At 42.9% G+C, this 16,384-nt stretch overlaps 1 protein-coding gene across 1 annotated transcript in view; it reads left to right on the forward strand.

Annotated features, from left to right (window-relative positions):
* Positions 1 to 16,384, forward strand: part of DIP2C (disco interacting protein 2 homolog C) — a 192,287-nt gene that overhangs the window by 24,532 nt on the left and 151,371 nt on the right. Inside the window, exon 4 of the mRNA XM_035022453.1 lies at positions 14,929 to 15,054. Within this exon, the coding sequence (XP_034878344.1) occupies positions 14,929 to 15,054 (126 nt within the window). The remainder of the gene's footprint in view (positions 1 to 14,928; positions 15,055 to 16,384) is intronic.

Raw genomic sequence — 16,384 nt, forward strand, 5'->3', positions numbered from 1 at the left:
TCCAGGGTGAACAAATGTACAGTCTACTGAAGGAAACCAAGGGGAAAGCGGAGTTTTCTGTTCAGGAAATTATCGGGATCTTCCTGTTCCAGGGCCTCACTGAGTCTTTGGAAGGGACTTTTCTCTCGTGGCAGAGAACGGACCTATGACCTTCAAGGTGCAGACAGGGGGCGGCTGGGGGAGCGGGTCCTGGGTCCCCAGGCCACATGCAGGTGGGCGTGAGGAGTCTGTGTTAGGGCCTGCCTCCCTGCTGTCTGTTCCAGACCCCGCTCCCTGGTTTGCCCCGTGGCCTGCGATGTGTGCCTTGCGGAAACACCAGCATCGTGACCGTGTTGCTTTGAGAATTCGGGCTACCCATGCGCCAGGATGAGGTGGAAACTGCCAACAGTCAGGCTCCTTTGGGCCTTTTCAGTTTATTGCACACCTGTTGGACCAAACCCACTGTTTGACGGTATCGGTGACAGTGACCGTTGTTAACGAGCAGACGTTGTTAACGTCTGCCATGGGACGGACAGCTCAGGCTTGCTTCGTGTGTCATGTCGTACATAATTCTCTCATTAACTATAATCTCTTCCCATTTTACACAGGATCAGAGTGGGGCTCAGAGGGGTTACAAAACTTGCTGCGTATTTTATAGCCAGTGAGTAGCAAAGCCTGGATTCTGATCGCAAAGCCTGGCTCCCATGTCGGTGTTCAGTCATGTCCCCAGAACTATGGGGACAGCTTCTGTTTCTCCATTTCTTATAGCCTCCTGCCCGGAAGGCAGGATCTCAGCTCGTGGAACTAACTGGAAAGAAAAACTCTGAACGTTTCTTTGAGGAAACAGCAGGTGGAGAGATTGTGAGAAGTCAAAGAGTAGGGTCAGGCCCGCCTTTCCATCCAGTTGGGTGGAGGGGGAGCTATGCGCATTGACCAAGTCACCATCCACAGGGATGACGTTAGGAAGAGGCGTTAGCAGGGAGTGGAGCTGTGTGAGGAATTTTGTCGATTCTTCTACAAGGAGACAGCATTTCTGTTTCTCCAGCGCTGACCTAGTCCCTGGTTTGTTAGCACCTCAGTGCGTTAGGAAGTTCTGCTGAAGAGCTGTCCCTTACCAGCGCAGGACTAACACCAGACGTACCACATTCTGCACTAGCACGAGTGATCTGTGCATTCACAGCTACACTGCCCTCACATGTCTCCTTCCCCTGGACAGAGGAATGCTCTGTGGATGTTAGCAGGAAACCTGTGAAGGGAATAAACCCTGAGCCAATAAGGCAGAGAAATGAAGGAGAAAGACAGAGGTTTGCTTCGTTTTGCTTCCTATTTCCGAATGTGCCACATGGCGCTGTCCCTCCGGCTCTGAGTTCACCCTTCCTTGCCTTCTTGGGCAAGGGCAGATCTGGGCCCTTGCATGCCCTTCCTTTAGCTGCGTTAGTAGCTGTGGGGGTGTTTCCTGGAGGTGGTTTTCCTGCTGGTTCCCATGCAGTTGCCGGGCCAGCATCTCCAGCAATCCACCCCCCTGGACAGTTTTGCAGGAATCCCTCCCGTGAGGCACCCCTGCAGCTTTGGGTCACTGGCAGCGTCTATGTCTCTGCCCTTCCTGCAGCACCCCTGCCAAGTCCACCCTCAGACAGCCCTTGACCCTGCATGTTTGGTGTTTCCCAGCTGTGTGTGCTTCCTTCCTCTTTGCTTCAGTAAGCTACTGATGCCACCGTGGAATCCCAAACTGAAATCATGTTCGCTGTCCATGAAATCACTTCCTGGCCCCTTGGCGAGCAGCCTGGAGTGTCTTGGACCTGTTTTTGGTCCTCATCTCCATCGATACGTAAAAATTCCGGTAGATAATGGGGGAACGTGCAGCTCCAGAGCCAGATTGTCACGTGCATCTCCAGGTGCATGTGTCCATCTCCTTAAGTGTGCCTGTTGCTCGGCCCCTCACAGGAGTCCCCCCCCCACCGTCCCCCCGCCCAGTGCAGCCGGCAGTTCTCACCGCCTGTGTGCTCTGCACACTCGCTGAAGAGATGGTGTTGCTCACCTGTACTCGGCATGCTCCATCACCCCGGCCAGCCTCTCATTCCTAATTCGTGTGGCTAGCTGAAAACTGCCTCCGGGACCTTTTTGGTGAAGGTTCCATGACCCTTGATCGAGGCCATAATGGATTTCCCATGCATCCAGCTGCTGGACTCATTCATAGCCTCATTTTAGGAAATGCGGAGCTTTCAAGGGAAGGCTGGTTGTGTAGCCACCCATCTACCCATATTTTCCTCAAAGTTTTTAGTTTTGTGAGCTCTTGTAGGATTGGTCTGGCTTTTAGGCTAAGAACTATGGACTTATTCTCAGCTAGTAACCCCTCTCCCATCTCCTGTGCACCCAGTTCTGCCTGTCCCTGTGTCCAGGGCCCTCAGCACTGCCCAGGCCTTCTAGGGGGTGCCCATTGGCGTTGGCCTGCGAAGAAGAGAGATTTGTCCCTTGCCCTCTGGCCAGTGTCATCCCCACCTCCACTTGCCTGCAGGCTGTTAGATGTGCAGAAGCTGTGACCGGGATCACTGTGGGTGGTTCTCGTCCCAGCCCTGAGCACGGCATGCTCCCAGCCCTGTGGAGGGGAAACGGGAGAAGCCAGGCCAGAAGCCCCGGGAGATGCATGGTGACGCAGGTCTGTCTGTCCCCCACAGCTCACTGTATTTCAAGAACTTTTTCCAAACAGGTCTGGTCACTCTGGGGTGTGCGGGGGGTTAGTTGTTCAGTATTCTAGGTAGTAGTCTAGGATACTAGGGGTTACGGGGGCGGAGGGGGGCATTCAACACTGCAACGTCTTAACACAGGGGAATAATGTGTTATTCAAAAGGGCAGGGAACTGTTTGGGGTGATTACACCACGTGCTGCAGGAGCACATCTGAAGCTCCAGGGGAGTTCATCTCTTTCCACAGCTTGGCCTTGTTTTGTTTGGACTGGATCAGCAAGCTCTCCACAGGGTCTGGGGGACAACACTATAGTGCCGTTTGGGGCAGGGTCGCCCTGTTATTTTACTTAACATTACGATTCAGTATGCAGTCTGATGGAATCTTCTGGGCACTACTGATACATATTTTTAAATGTTTGTTATGCCGTTGTTTTGTCATTAAGATAGAACACAGGGTTGCTTTTTTGAAAATTTCATATGTATCGTTCAGTTTTGCTGTAAATAAATAACATCTTCCTGCCTTACAGCAAACGTCTATTTCTGACTCATGTCAACTGTAGGTAAACTCTTGCTTTCATTCTGGGGCCTAGGCCTGGCTGGGCATGCCAGTCTCTGTGTGATTGAAATATTTGATGACTTCTATTCTCTCTCAATTTTGTGACAAAATTTAGCAGACCTGTGTGTAGTACCTTTACTATCCATCTTTACTAAAATGATCATTTCTTGTTAAAAATATAATTTTTTATTGGATTGCCAAAGTAATTTATCCTCAAAGCAAAAACTTTAGCAGATGTCAAGAAGAATGAACAAAAATCAATACATTATAGATTCATTATTCTGAAATGACTATTTTTTTAAAGATTTATTTTTTTATTTGAGAGAGAGAGAGAGAGCACGCAAGTGGGGTTGGGAGGACAGAGAGAAAATCTTCAAGCAGGCTTCCTCATGACCTGAGCTGAAATCAAGAGTCAGAGACACTCGGATGCCCCTGACTACTCTTAGTATTTCGGTGTGGTTCATTCAATTACAAAAAAATTAAAAAAAAAAAAAATGACTTTAAATACAAGAATTTTAATTATATAAAGAGAAAATCTTGAAATCAGAACAAACAGATTATATTAAAGGAAACAACAATGTGATTTACAGCTGACTTCTCTTTAGGAGCAGCATCTTTACAATGATGAATTAAAAAAGTGCCAACATGAAATTCTATGACGACCAGAGCATACGTTTTAATGAAGGAGAGTCTTCAGCTCTGGTGATGGTGCGATAGGTTGATCAGATACCCGTGACAAGACCCAGAGCACTCCTTCTTCCCGTGTGTGTGTTGGTGGTGGTGGTGTGCTTTGGAAGACACTGGAGAGTGTAAGCAGGCAGAAGGGAAGAGGAGTCTGCCCCTGACATTTAGGAACTGAACCTGGGAAGATTGGCAGTGCTAAGGGCAGAGTCTCCAATGCACAGGTGAGCTGTGGCTGCTGAAATTCAGGCTCTCTGGCTTAGGCTGTCAGAACCGACAGGTGTGGCCAGCAGACCTGAACTATGATACATGGTAAAGGATACAGCTCAGGCTAAAAGGAAAGAACAACAGGTGGAATTCATATAAGAGAATGAAGATATCAATTTTTTTCTTAATTTCATTAAAGTAACTATTTGCAAAGTCTTTTCAGTTGGATGTAGTCTTGCTTGTTTCTCTCTTGTTGCCTTTGCCTAAGACAGATCCAAAACATGTTGCTTAGGGAGCTTACTGCCTATGTTTTCCATTAGGATTTTAATGGTTTCAGGTCTTACATTCAAGTCTTTAATCCATTTTGAGTTGATTTTTGTGTATGGTGTGAGATAGTGGTCCAGTTTCATTCTTCCGCATGCTGCTGTCCAGTTTTCCCAATACCATTTCTTGACAAGACTGTCTTTTACCTATTGCTTTTTCTTGCCTTTGTCGCTGTAGACTAATTGACCATGGATATGTAGGTTTATTTCTGGGCTCTCTGTTCTGTTCCATTGATCTGTGTGTCTGTTCTCATGGCAGCGACATACTGCTTTGATGACTGTAGCTTTGTGGTGTAGTTTGAAATCTGGGAGCATGAAATCTCCAGGTTTATTCTTTCTCAAGATTGCTTTGACTATTCACCATCTTTTTCAGTTCCATACACGTTTTAGGATTTAATGTCTAGTTCTGTGAAAAATGCTAGGTAAAGCAAAAATTACATTCTATGGTGGTAGTTATAAATGCCATTGTAAAAATACATGACAAAAATAGCACAAAAGATGGAGATAAGTGGAATTCTACTGCAAGTTTTTTGTTTGTATTGTTTTGTTTCACCAGATGACACAATATTAACTCTAAGTAGACTGTGTTCAAGAAACATGTTGCAATTCATGGGCGCCTGGGTGGTTTAGTTGGTTAAGCATCTGCCTTTGGCTCAGGTGGTGATCCCAGGGTGCTGGGACCGAGTCCTGCATCTGGCTCCCCGTGAGTGGGGAGCCTGCTTCTCCCTCTCTCTGTCTCCCTCTCTCTCTGTCTCTCATGAATAAATAAATAAAATCTTTAAAAAAAAAAAAAAAAGAAACATGTTGCAATGCCTATACCAGCCATTAAATACAATATGTGAAGATATGGCTAACAATACAATAAGGGAACTAAGATGGAATACTAAAGAAAAAACTTGGTTAAGCCAAAGGTAGAAAGGAAAGGGGAAACAAGAATAAAAACCCAGGGTACCTGGGTGGCTCAGTCGGTTAAGTGTCTGCCTTCGGCTCAGGTCATGGTCCTGGGATAGAGTCCTACATCGGGCTCCCTGCTCTGCAGGAAGTCTGCTTCTCACTCTCACTCTCCCTCTGTGCTCCACCCACTCTCTCTCGCAAATAAAATCTTAAAAAAAAAAAACAAAAAACCCAGTGGGACAAATAGAAAATACCAAAAATCAGATTTAAGCGTGTTAAGTGTAAATGGACAAAAGGCAGGGATTATCAAAGTAGATTTTAGAAAATCCAAACTCAACTATATATTGTGTATAAAAGGTTTACTTTAAAGGAAATGGTTTGAAATTAAAATGATCTTAAGGGGCACCTGGGTGTTTTAGTTGGTTAAGCATCTGCCTTCAGCTCAGGTCATGATCCCGGAGTCCTGGGATTGAGCCCTGAATCGGGCTCCCCGCTTGGCAGGGAGCCTGCCTCTCCCTCTCCTGCTCCCCCTGCTTGTGTGTGCACTCTCTCTCTCTCTCTCTCTCTCTCTGTCATATAAATAAATAAAATAAACAATCTTAAGATACCAAATAACAAAATCTGTGGAAAGGAACTAAAGCAATGTATAGAGGGAAATATACCCCTGTAAATGCTTATGTCAGAAGAGAACAAAGGTTAAAATCAGTGATCCAGGTTTCCACCTTAAGGGGCTAGAAATTGAAAGTTAAGCCAAAATAAGTAGAAGAAAAGAAATAATAAATTAATAGCAAAAAGCAATGAAGTAGAAGAAAAAGACAACATTGTTTCTAGCAAGGTCAAGGAAAAAGAAAAAAAATATAAGCAGCATCACAAATGAATAAGTTGATGTTACACTACATATAGATATTAAAAGGAAGATAAGAATATCATGAAAAATCTATGCCAGGAAATTTCACAATGATAAAATGGCAAAATGGATAAATTTCTTGAAAAACACAACCAAACCAACGAAAGACATAGAAATTTTGAATAGTATTTCATCTATCAAAGAAATAGAATTAATTATCAAGTATCTTCCCATAAAGAGAATTCAGGCCCAGTTGGTTGCACTAGTGAATTCTATTCTGTATAAGGAAAGAATTTATAACATTGTTACACATTTTGTCAGGAAACAGAGGGAGAGACAACATAAGGAGTGGAGTACAGACAGACTCACACCTGTTTGGAACACAGTGCTGAGAGAGATTTGTTCTCTAGTCCATGAGGATGGACTATCTTTCCATTTCTTTGTGTCATCTTCAATTTCTTTCATCATGGTCTCATAGTTTTCAGTGTACAGGTCTTTCACCCCCTAGTTAAGTTTGTTTTTGGGTATTGTATTATTTTTGGTGCATTTATAAATGGAATTGTTCTCTTAATTTCTTTGTGCTACTTCATTATTAGTGTATGGATATGCAACAGATTTTTTTTTTTTAAAGATTTTATTTATTTATTTGAGACAGAGAGAATGAGAGACAGAGAGCATGAGAGGGAGGAGGGTCAGAGGGAGAAGCAGACTCCCTGCCGAGCAGGGAGCCCGATGCGGGACTCGATCCCGGGACTCCAGGATCATGACCTGAGCCGAAGGCAGTCGCTCAACCGACTGAGCCACCCAGGCGCCTGCAACAGATTTCTGTATATTGATTTGTATCCTCTGACCTTGCTAAATTCATTTATAAGTTCTTGTAGGTTTTTGGTGGAGTCTACAGTTTTCTATATATATTATCATGCCATCTGTATACACTGAAAGTTTTACTTCTTCCTTACCAATTTTGATGCCTTTTATTTTTTTGTCTTGTCTGATTGCTATGGCCGGACTTCCAGTACTATGTTGAATAAAAGTTGTGAGAGTGGACAGCCCTATCATGTTCCTGACCTTAGGGGAAAAGCTCTCAGTTTTTCACCATTGAGTATGATGTTAGCTGTGGGATTTTTTATACATGACCTTTATTTGTTGAGGTATGTTCCCTCTAAACCTACTTTGTTGAGGGTTTTTATCATGAGTGGATGTTGTACTTTATCAAATGCTTTTTCTGCATCTATTGAAATAACCATATGGTCTTTATCCTTTCTCTTGTTGATGTGATGTATCACATCGATTGGTGAATATTGAACCACCCTTGCATCCTGGGAATAAATCCCACTTGATCATGGTGAATGATTTTTTTAATGTGTTGTTGGATTCAGTTTGCTAATATTTTGTTAAGGATTTTTTGCATCTGTGTTCATCAGAGATATTGGCCTATAGTTTTCTTTTTTTTGTAGTGTATTTTGTTTTGGTATCAGGGTAATGCTGGCTTTACAGAATGAGTTTGGAAGTTTTCTTTTGTCTTCCATTTTCGGTAATACTTTGAGAAGAATAAGCATTATTTAAATCTTTGTTAGCATTCACCTCTGAAGCCATTTGTCCCTGGATTTTTGTTTGTTGGGAGATTTTTGATTACTGATTCAATATCATTGTTAGTAATTGGTCTGTTCAAACTTTCTATTTCTCCCTTATTCAGTTTTGGGAGATTATTTGTTTCTAACAATTTATCCATTCTAGGTTATCCAATTTGTTGGTGTATAATTTTTATAATATTCTCTCCTAATCCTTTGTATTTCTTTGGTGTTGGTTGTTATTTCTCCTCTTTCATTTCTGATTTTATTTATTTTAGTCCTCTCTCTTTTTGATAAGTCTGGCTAGAGGTTTATCAATTTTTTGATCTTTTCAAAGAACCAGCTCCTGGTTTCATTGATCTGTTCTATTGTTGTCTAAGTCTCTGTTTCATTTATTTCTTCTCTAAACTTTATTATTTCCTTCCTTCTGCTGGCTTTTTTAGGCTTTGTTCGTTCTTCATTTTCTAGCTCCTTTAGGTGTAAGGTTAGGTTGTTTATTTGAGATATTTCTTGCTTCTTTATGTAGTCCTGTATTGTTATCTTCCCTCTTAGAGCAGCTCCTGTGGCATCCCAAAGAATTTGGACCATTGTGTTTTCATTTTCATTTGTCTCCATGTATTTTTTTTTATTTCCTCTTCAATTTCTTAGTTGATGTATTCATTGTTTGGTAGCATGTTTTTAAATATCCATTTGGGGGCACCTGGGTGGCTCATTCGGTTAAGTGTCTGCCTTTGGCTCATGTCATGATCTCAGGGTCCTGGGATCCCATGGACACTGAGATCCCATGTTGGGCTCCCTGCTCAGCAGGGAGCCTGCTTCTCCCTCTCCCTCTGCTGCTCCCCCTGCTTGTGCTCTCTCTCTCGAATAAATAAATAAAACCTTAACAAAAAATATCCATTTGTTTGTGTCCTTTCCAGATTTTCTCTTGTGACCGATTTCTAGTTTCATAACATTGTGGTCAGAAAAGATGTGTGAAAGGACTTCAATTTTTGAATATTTTGAGACCTTGTTTTTTGGCCTAACATGTGATCTCATATGGAGAATGTTCCATGTGCACTTGAAAAGACTGTATTCTGCTGTTTTTGGATGGAATATTCTGAATCTCTCTGTTAATTCCAGCTGGTCCAGTGTGTCATTCAAAGCCACTGTTTCCTTGTCGATTTTCTGTTTGGTGATCTGTCCATTGAGGTAAGTGGGGGTGTTAAAGAGGCCTACTAATATTGTATTACTATCATTTTTTTTCATTTATGTTTGTTAATAGCTGCTTTATGTATTTAGATGCTCCCATGTTGGGTGCATAGATATTCACAATTGTTATGTCTTTTTGTTGACTGTTGCCTTTGTAGTGTTCTTTTTTTTTCTCTTGTTATAGCCTTTGTTTTAATGTCTATTTTGTTGAAGTATTGCTACCTCAGCTTTCTTTTCACTTCCATTTGCATAAATGTTTCTCCAGTCTTCACTTTCAATCTGTAGTCTTTAGGTCTGAAGTGAATTTCTTGTAGGCAGCATAATATGGGTCTTGTTTTCTTATCCATTCCATCACCCTCTGTTTTGATTGATAATCATTTAGTCCATTGACATTCAAAGCAATTACTAATAAGTATGTACTCATTGCCATTTTGTTATTTGTTTTACAGTTGGGTTTGTAGTTCTTCTCTGATCCTTTTTCTTTTCCTTTCCTGTCTTGTTGTTTGATGTTTTTTTGTGTTTTGTTTTAGTGATATGCTTGGATTCCTTTCTCGTTATTTTTTGCATATCAGTTTTTGATTTGTAGTTACCATTAGGTTTATATATAATATCCTGCGCATATAGCAGTCTATATTAAGTTGATGGTTGCTTAAGGTTGAACCCATTTAAAAGCACTAAATTTTTACTGCCCCCCCCATGTTTTATGTACATGATGTCGTACTTTACATCCTTTTGTGAATCCCTTGACCAACATATTTTATAGACATATTTGATTTTCTTGCTTTTGTGCTTTAACCTCCATACTGGTTTTATAAGTGAGGAATCTACTACTTTTATTGTGTTTGTATGTATCTGTGAAATTTTTTCCTTTGCTAATTTTCTTACTCCTGGTTATGGTCTTTACATTCCAAAGAATTCCCTTTAACATTTCTTATATGGTTGGTTTAGTGGTGATAAGCTTCTTCACCTTTTATTTGTCTGGGAAAATTTTTATCTTCTTCTTTTTATCTCTTCTAAATGATAACCTTGATGGATAGAATATTCTTGGTTGCAGGTTTTTTCCTTTCAGCACTTTGAATATATCATGCCTGCAAAGTTTCTGCTGAAAAATCAGCTGATACCCTTACAGGGTTTCTCTTGTATGTAGCTGTTTTCTCTTGTTGCTTTTAAAATTCTCTAATACCATTTTTTTGCCTTTTTAATTATGCTGTGTCTTGGTGTGGATCTCTTTGGGTTGATTTTGTTGGGGACTTTTTGTGCCTTCTAGATCTGGATTTCTGTTTCCTTCCCCACATTAGGAAAGTTTTCAACTATTACTTCTTCAAGTAAATTTTCAGCCCCCTTTTCTCTCTCTTTTCCTTCTGGGAATCCTGTAATGCAAATGTTATTATGCTTGATGGTGTTGCTGAGTTCCCATAATCTATTCTCCTTTTTATTATTCATTTTTCTTTTGCTTTTCAGTGTGGTTGCTTCCATTACTCTGTCCTCTAGCTTACTGATACGTTCTTCTGCTTCCTCTAGTGTGCTCTTTATTCCATCTAGTGTGTTTCTAATTTCAGTTAATTGAGTTCTTCATGTCTGATTGGTTCATTTTTCTATTTTCTATTTCTTTTTTGAGGGTCTCTGAGTCCTCCACTCCTTTCTCAGGTCTAGTGAACATCTTTATGATCATTACTTTGAATTCCATTGCAAGCATATTGCTTATCTCCATTGAGTTCTTTTGCTCTGAATTTATCCTTTTTTTTTTTTTTAATTTTTTTTTTTCCATTTGGGACATACTCCTCTGTCTCATTTGTCTCAGTCTCTGTGTCTGTTTTCATTTGTTAGGAAAGCCAGGTATGTCTCCTCATCTTGACAGTAGTGGCCTTACAAAGAGGCCCTGCTGCCCTCGAGGTGTTGGACGGTGTCCCCCGGTCACCAGAACCTGGCACTTCAGGTGTCTCCTGTGTGTGTTATGTGCATCCTGCTGTTGTGCTGGAGCCACGTTTGCCTTCCAGTCGTCTTCAGTGACCCTCTTTGCTTATCATGGGCAGAGTTTGGTCCCTCTGCTGTAAGGGGCCAGTCTTGGCTGCCTTGAGTCAGACCAGATGCCTCCTCTTAGCCTGTTTGCTGGGCTGAAGTCACACCGTACTGCACGGTGCTCTCCTTGCACTGGCCCCTAAGAGGCTTTCACTGGAGATGGGCCTGCAATCGGGCCAGATCTCTGCCCCCACTTTGAATGTTGAGGTTGCAGTAACCAAACTCCAGGGCTCTCTCTTGCTGCCCCCTATGAGGTTTTTGTTGGCGGGTGGGGCTGGTAGACCAGATGTGTGCCCGCAGCCCACTGTTTGGGCTGCAGTTGAACTGGTGTGTGTGGTTATCTTCCCCTCTCTCCATGGCAGGTGTCCCTTTGGTGTGGTGCTGGTCACTGCAGGGATGCTTGCAGAATGAGATGAGGAAGGTACTGCTCTGGATGAACTCCTGTCCCGTGGGCAAGTTGGATGGGGCGGATCCACAGGATAACGCGGTGGTGGGGCCTTGGGTATCAGACCGGATAGGAACTGCAGCCACTTCAGAGGGATGCCTACAGAGTGGGGCAGGTTGGGTGGAACGAGTCTGAAGGAGAATGTGGGATAGGGTGTGGTGTACTGTCAGCAAAGCTAGGTGGCCATTGTAGCTGCTGGTTCCTGTAGGTGTCCGGGTATCTAGATGGTGGGCAAGGAGAGAAATGGTGCCTGCCAGTTCTTGTGTTCTTGGAGAAGTCTCCTAAAGGTCTCTGTCCCTCCTGGACATCATCTGTGATTAGTAAATATACCCTTCCTGTGAACCTCAGGAGTTTTTCATACTGCTATTTCTATGTTATATCTCAGTGGGTTGTTTGTTCTGCTGGCCCTTCAAGGGCAGGGACTGTTTCATATTGCCCTCAGGCTCTCCCAGACATACACCTGCTGGTCTTTAAAGTGCCCTGAGTTAAGCCCCACTGATTGTAAAAACTCACGAAGCCCAGCCCCACCGGTTTTCAAAGCCCAGTGTTATGGGGCCTCATCTTCCCAGTGCAGGGTCCCCCATGTCAGGGGTGGCTGATGTGGGGTCTGTTCCTCTCCAGTCTCCACACTCGTGGTCTCCCTCCTGTTTGTAGCTAGTTTGGTTCTGGAGTGGGTCTCTGTCCCTTCTCCTGCTCCAGTGTGGCCTACTGTCTACCATCAACTGTGGAGAGCCTGTCCTGCTGGTCTTAGGGTTTTTTTCTGGTTTAGTAGTTACACTGATGTGGCTGTCATCTATGTTTATTCACGGGACAAGATGAGGTTGGAACTCTTCTACTCCACCATCTTCCGTGGAAGTCTGAGAAATCCCAATTCTCGGTATTTATTTGAAAGAATGGAAAGCAGGAACTCAAGCAGATATTTATACATAAGTGTGTATGACTTATATTCACAATATAATTATGACTTATATTCACAATAGCCAGGAGGTAGACCCAACTTAAGTATTTATGGATAGTTGAATCAATAAAGAAAATATGTTATATCCATATAGTAGAACATTATTCAACCTTAGTGAAATTCTGACACATGCCACAACATAGATGGACCTTGAGTACATTATGCTAAAAACTCTAATGCTTCCAGAAGAAAGTAGAGTATCTTTTGGACCTTGAGGTAGGCAAAGATTTCATAGACAGCAGTCAAAAAGCACTGGATAGGAAAAAAAAATAAAGCAAATCTCATGAAAATTAAAAATTTCTCATGTGTTACACTGGTAGGGTATGAAGGTGAGCCACAGATTCAGGGTAAATATTTTCAAAACATATACCTAAAAGTAACTTGTAGCTATAGTATGTGAAGAACTACTATAAGTCAGCAATGAAAAGGCAGCTCAAAGGATGGACAAAAACTTGAACAGGTACTTTACAACAGATGGGTGTACTCAAGTCCAGTAAGCCCAAGGGCAGTGCTCAGCTTAAACCATCAGGTGAATGCAAACCTAAACCCCCAATGAGATTCCCCTTCCCAACCACGATGGTGTCTGCTGTGGAAAAGATCGAGTGTACCAAGTGTTCTAAAGATGTGTCAGGACTGGAGTCTCATACACGGCTGACGGAGATGTGAACTACCATAACCACTTGTGAGTGGTTTGGCGACTTTTTTATAATTGAAACCTGCACTTACTATATGGCCCAGCAATTACATATTTAGACATTTAGAGAAGAGGAATGAAAATGCCCACGTAAACACATGTATGTGAATCTTTGCTGCAGGTGTTTTGTAATAACCCAGAACTGGACATAATGCAAATATCCAACAGCCGGAGAAGTATGAATGAATTACAGTATATTCCTATGTTGTATTATGTCTCATCGGTAAAACCCTGTGAAGTATTGAAACATGCAGCCACGTGAATGAATATATCAAGCAGGTCACGCTATAGCATAGTATCTATATGGTCATATAAAGTCTGTGCGATTCTGTTTGTATGAAGGTCAAGAGCCAAGGCAAGCTTGTCAAAATATTGAACGGTAGCTGTTTATTTAGGGTGGGGGTTGATTGGAAGGACACACACAGGAACTTTGGGTTGATAGATATGTCCTGTCTCAACTGGGGTAATGGTTCTGTAGATAGATTTCCATCTATTAAAATTTATCAGTTATACTTAAGATCTGAACATTTCACCACATGTACATTTTACGCTCTCTCCCCACACCTGTAAATTAATACCTCTGTTTAATAGCTTTCCTTTTCATAGTGTCTCTTCACACTTTCTATAGAAGAGATGCAGGCTGCAGGTGGCGCATGGGGGTGGTTGGGTGCCCTCTGTTCTAAACTGCTAACCTGCTGGAGTTTTCCTAGGAACAGCATGAGCATGGTGTGTTTGGTGGTGAAGGGTGTGGATCCTGGAGGTGTTCACACCTGGGCTCACATCTAGCAATGCTACTCGCCACGCTAATAACTGCGAGAGCTTCGTACCTCTGCTTCCTCGTTTGGGAAATCGTGGGAGTGCCTCCTCGGTGGGGTTGTGTGGAAGACTGCGTGGAGCCGTATCGCGCCTGACTGCTGCCTTCTTGCTGGCTCCCGGCTTCCACTTGTCCTGCGGCCTTCTTCATAGCACCCAGAACCCCCACACACTCAGATCATGGCATCCCTGCTTAAAATCCCCAGTGCCTCCCTGTCAGACGTACCTGTCCCACCTCAGAAGCCCTCGTGCTGGTGCGTCCCTCCGCAGGGTGGTGTCCTCTCTGCCCACCACCTGCTCATTCACCTTCCACACCTGGGAGCTGCATTTTCTTGTGTCCTGGGAATTCTCATCTTTACAGAATTGCTGTTTATTCTTACTCTTCAAATTTCACATCGACAGAACTCTTCCCTGGCCTCACAATGAAGTAGGCAGTCTGTTTATCCTGTTTTCATTCCTGCCTTAGATGACTGCCTTTTGGGTGTCCCTTACCCATTAGCAAGTCAGCTGCGTGAGACACAGCTCCTTGTCCACCTGATTCTCCACTGTACCCCCCGCCCTAAGGACGCTTACGAAATAGGCGTTCAGTGACTCTTTGTGGGCTGAATCCAGGGGGTTAATATACTCAAAAGGCCAAACACAGCGACTGGCCCCTGAGAGTCTGCTGTTAGTGGAAATCATTGCTGCAGCCGGCGAGGTGTGACCTGCCCCCTTAACAGAACGTAGACATGAATCCCGAGCTTTGAGGAGTGTGAGAAGAAATACCCACAGATCACCTAAGAAACAAAAGTCACGCAGCACTTTGCAGCCAGTATGTGATTATTTATACAGGTTCTAGGGTAGAAAAATGAGTAATTAGAAGTCTGAATGAGTTTGAATGTCATTTCCCTGCAGCTTTTAATCCAGTGATTTTATACTTCTTTTCCCTCCTTCCCCACCCGTCTGTTTGTGACAGTGTCTGTAGGAGGATCAGCTATTTCACAGGACCAGGCCGAAGGGGAAAAAAAAAGGCCCAGGGCCTTCGGGATGTCCCTGAACAATGGGGTGATTGAGCTCTCCTTTTGTTTTAGACGTCCACACAGAAGCTGTGCAGGCGGCGCTGGCTAAACACAAAGAAAGGAAGATGGCGGTGCCCATGCCTTCCAAACGCAGGTCCTTGGTTGTGCAGACCTCGATGGACGCCTACACACCTCCAGGTGAGCAGTGGGCCCACTGTCCGCTTCCTAAAGTGACGAGCGAGCCTTGGAATTAATTCACCACTAGCTCAAGCAGTCCCGGGCTTTGTAGCTTTCAAACTAATGGTACTATAATTCAGATTTTGTGAACCGGAAGTCCAGTATGTGCACTCCAAATTAAACTTGGAAGGAAAATGAACATTAAGTATGTGTCTATACAAATACGTATTTTAATCTTTTCATTGAGATTCATAAATGATACAGCCTTTAAAGTCTCATAAAGTTTTACTTGATCCTTCATGTAGCAAAAGGGAAGAGTTTGTGCCTCCACAGTTATAACTGAAGTTGGACTTCTCTTCTGCCTAGATTGGTCTGTACATATTCTCAAGTCCTTCAAAAATAAATATGCCATGAGGTTGTATTGAGAAACCAAATGAATTGAAAAATTTATGCAGTTACCTCAACTTGGGGTCCTCATCATTTTCCTGTAATGTGCAGGTAGTATTTTGGTCTCTGGACAATGCAGTGTCTGTCACTGTGCTTATTCTGTGGTGATGTGAAAGCAGCCACAGGCAACAGATCAGTGAGTGGCTGTGGCTGTGTGCCAATAAAACTTTATTTACAAAGACACGCAGAGGGCCAGTTTGGTCCACAGGCCTGCTGACGACCCCAGTCTAAATGATTGATAACTACCTAAGTTCTCTGCTTCATTTTACCTAAATCATTATAATCTTTGTTTTATGATCTTCAAAACCAAAGTAAAGCACAAAGTTAAATTATCCAGGTACCTTTAGAAAACATGAAGGATCGAGCCTAATTTATTTGGTGTTTTTTCTGTGAATCAGGTTCCAACATTATTCATGTTGTTGCCACTGTGCCTTTCTGCAGACCTAAGTTACCTTGCACAATAGGAACAGAGGAACGTATACAACACTTTTTCGAGTATTTTGATGTTTAGTCCTGAGTGTTTGCAAGCAGTGAGAGTAGCAGAAGCACGCACTTAAACTCCAAGATGCACACAACATAGTGATTCAGCATTTTTGCTCCCGTGATACATGTAGTCACCCTGTCAGCATTCGAAGTTAGTGCAGACTGTCGACTGTGTTCCCACGCTGCACTTTGCATCCCCCGGACTCACCTGTTTTATAACCGGAAGTTTGTACCGCTCAGTCCTCTTCACTTGTCCTGTCCATCCTCCTACCCACCTCCCCTCTGGTAACCACCAGTTTGTTCTCCATATTTGAGTCTCTGGTTTTTGTATGTTCATTTGTTTTGTTTTTTTGTTAGATTCCATGTGTGAGTAAAAACATACACTATTTGTCTTTCTCTGACTGACTTATTTCACTCTGCA

The sequence above is a fragment of the Mirounga leonina genome, unplaced genomic scaffold (genome assembly GCF_011800145.1).
Source record: "Mirounga leonina isolate KUSES-001 unplaced genomic scaffold, KU_Mleo_1.0 Mir_175, whole genome shotgun sequence".
In the NCBI taxonomy this organism is placed as follows: Eukaryota; Metazoa; Chordata; class Mammalia; order Carnivora; family Phocidae; genus Mirounga; species Mirounga leonina.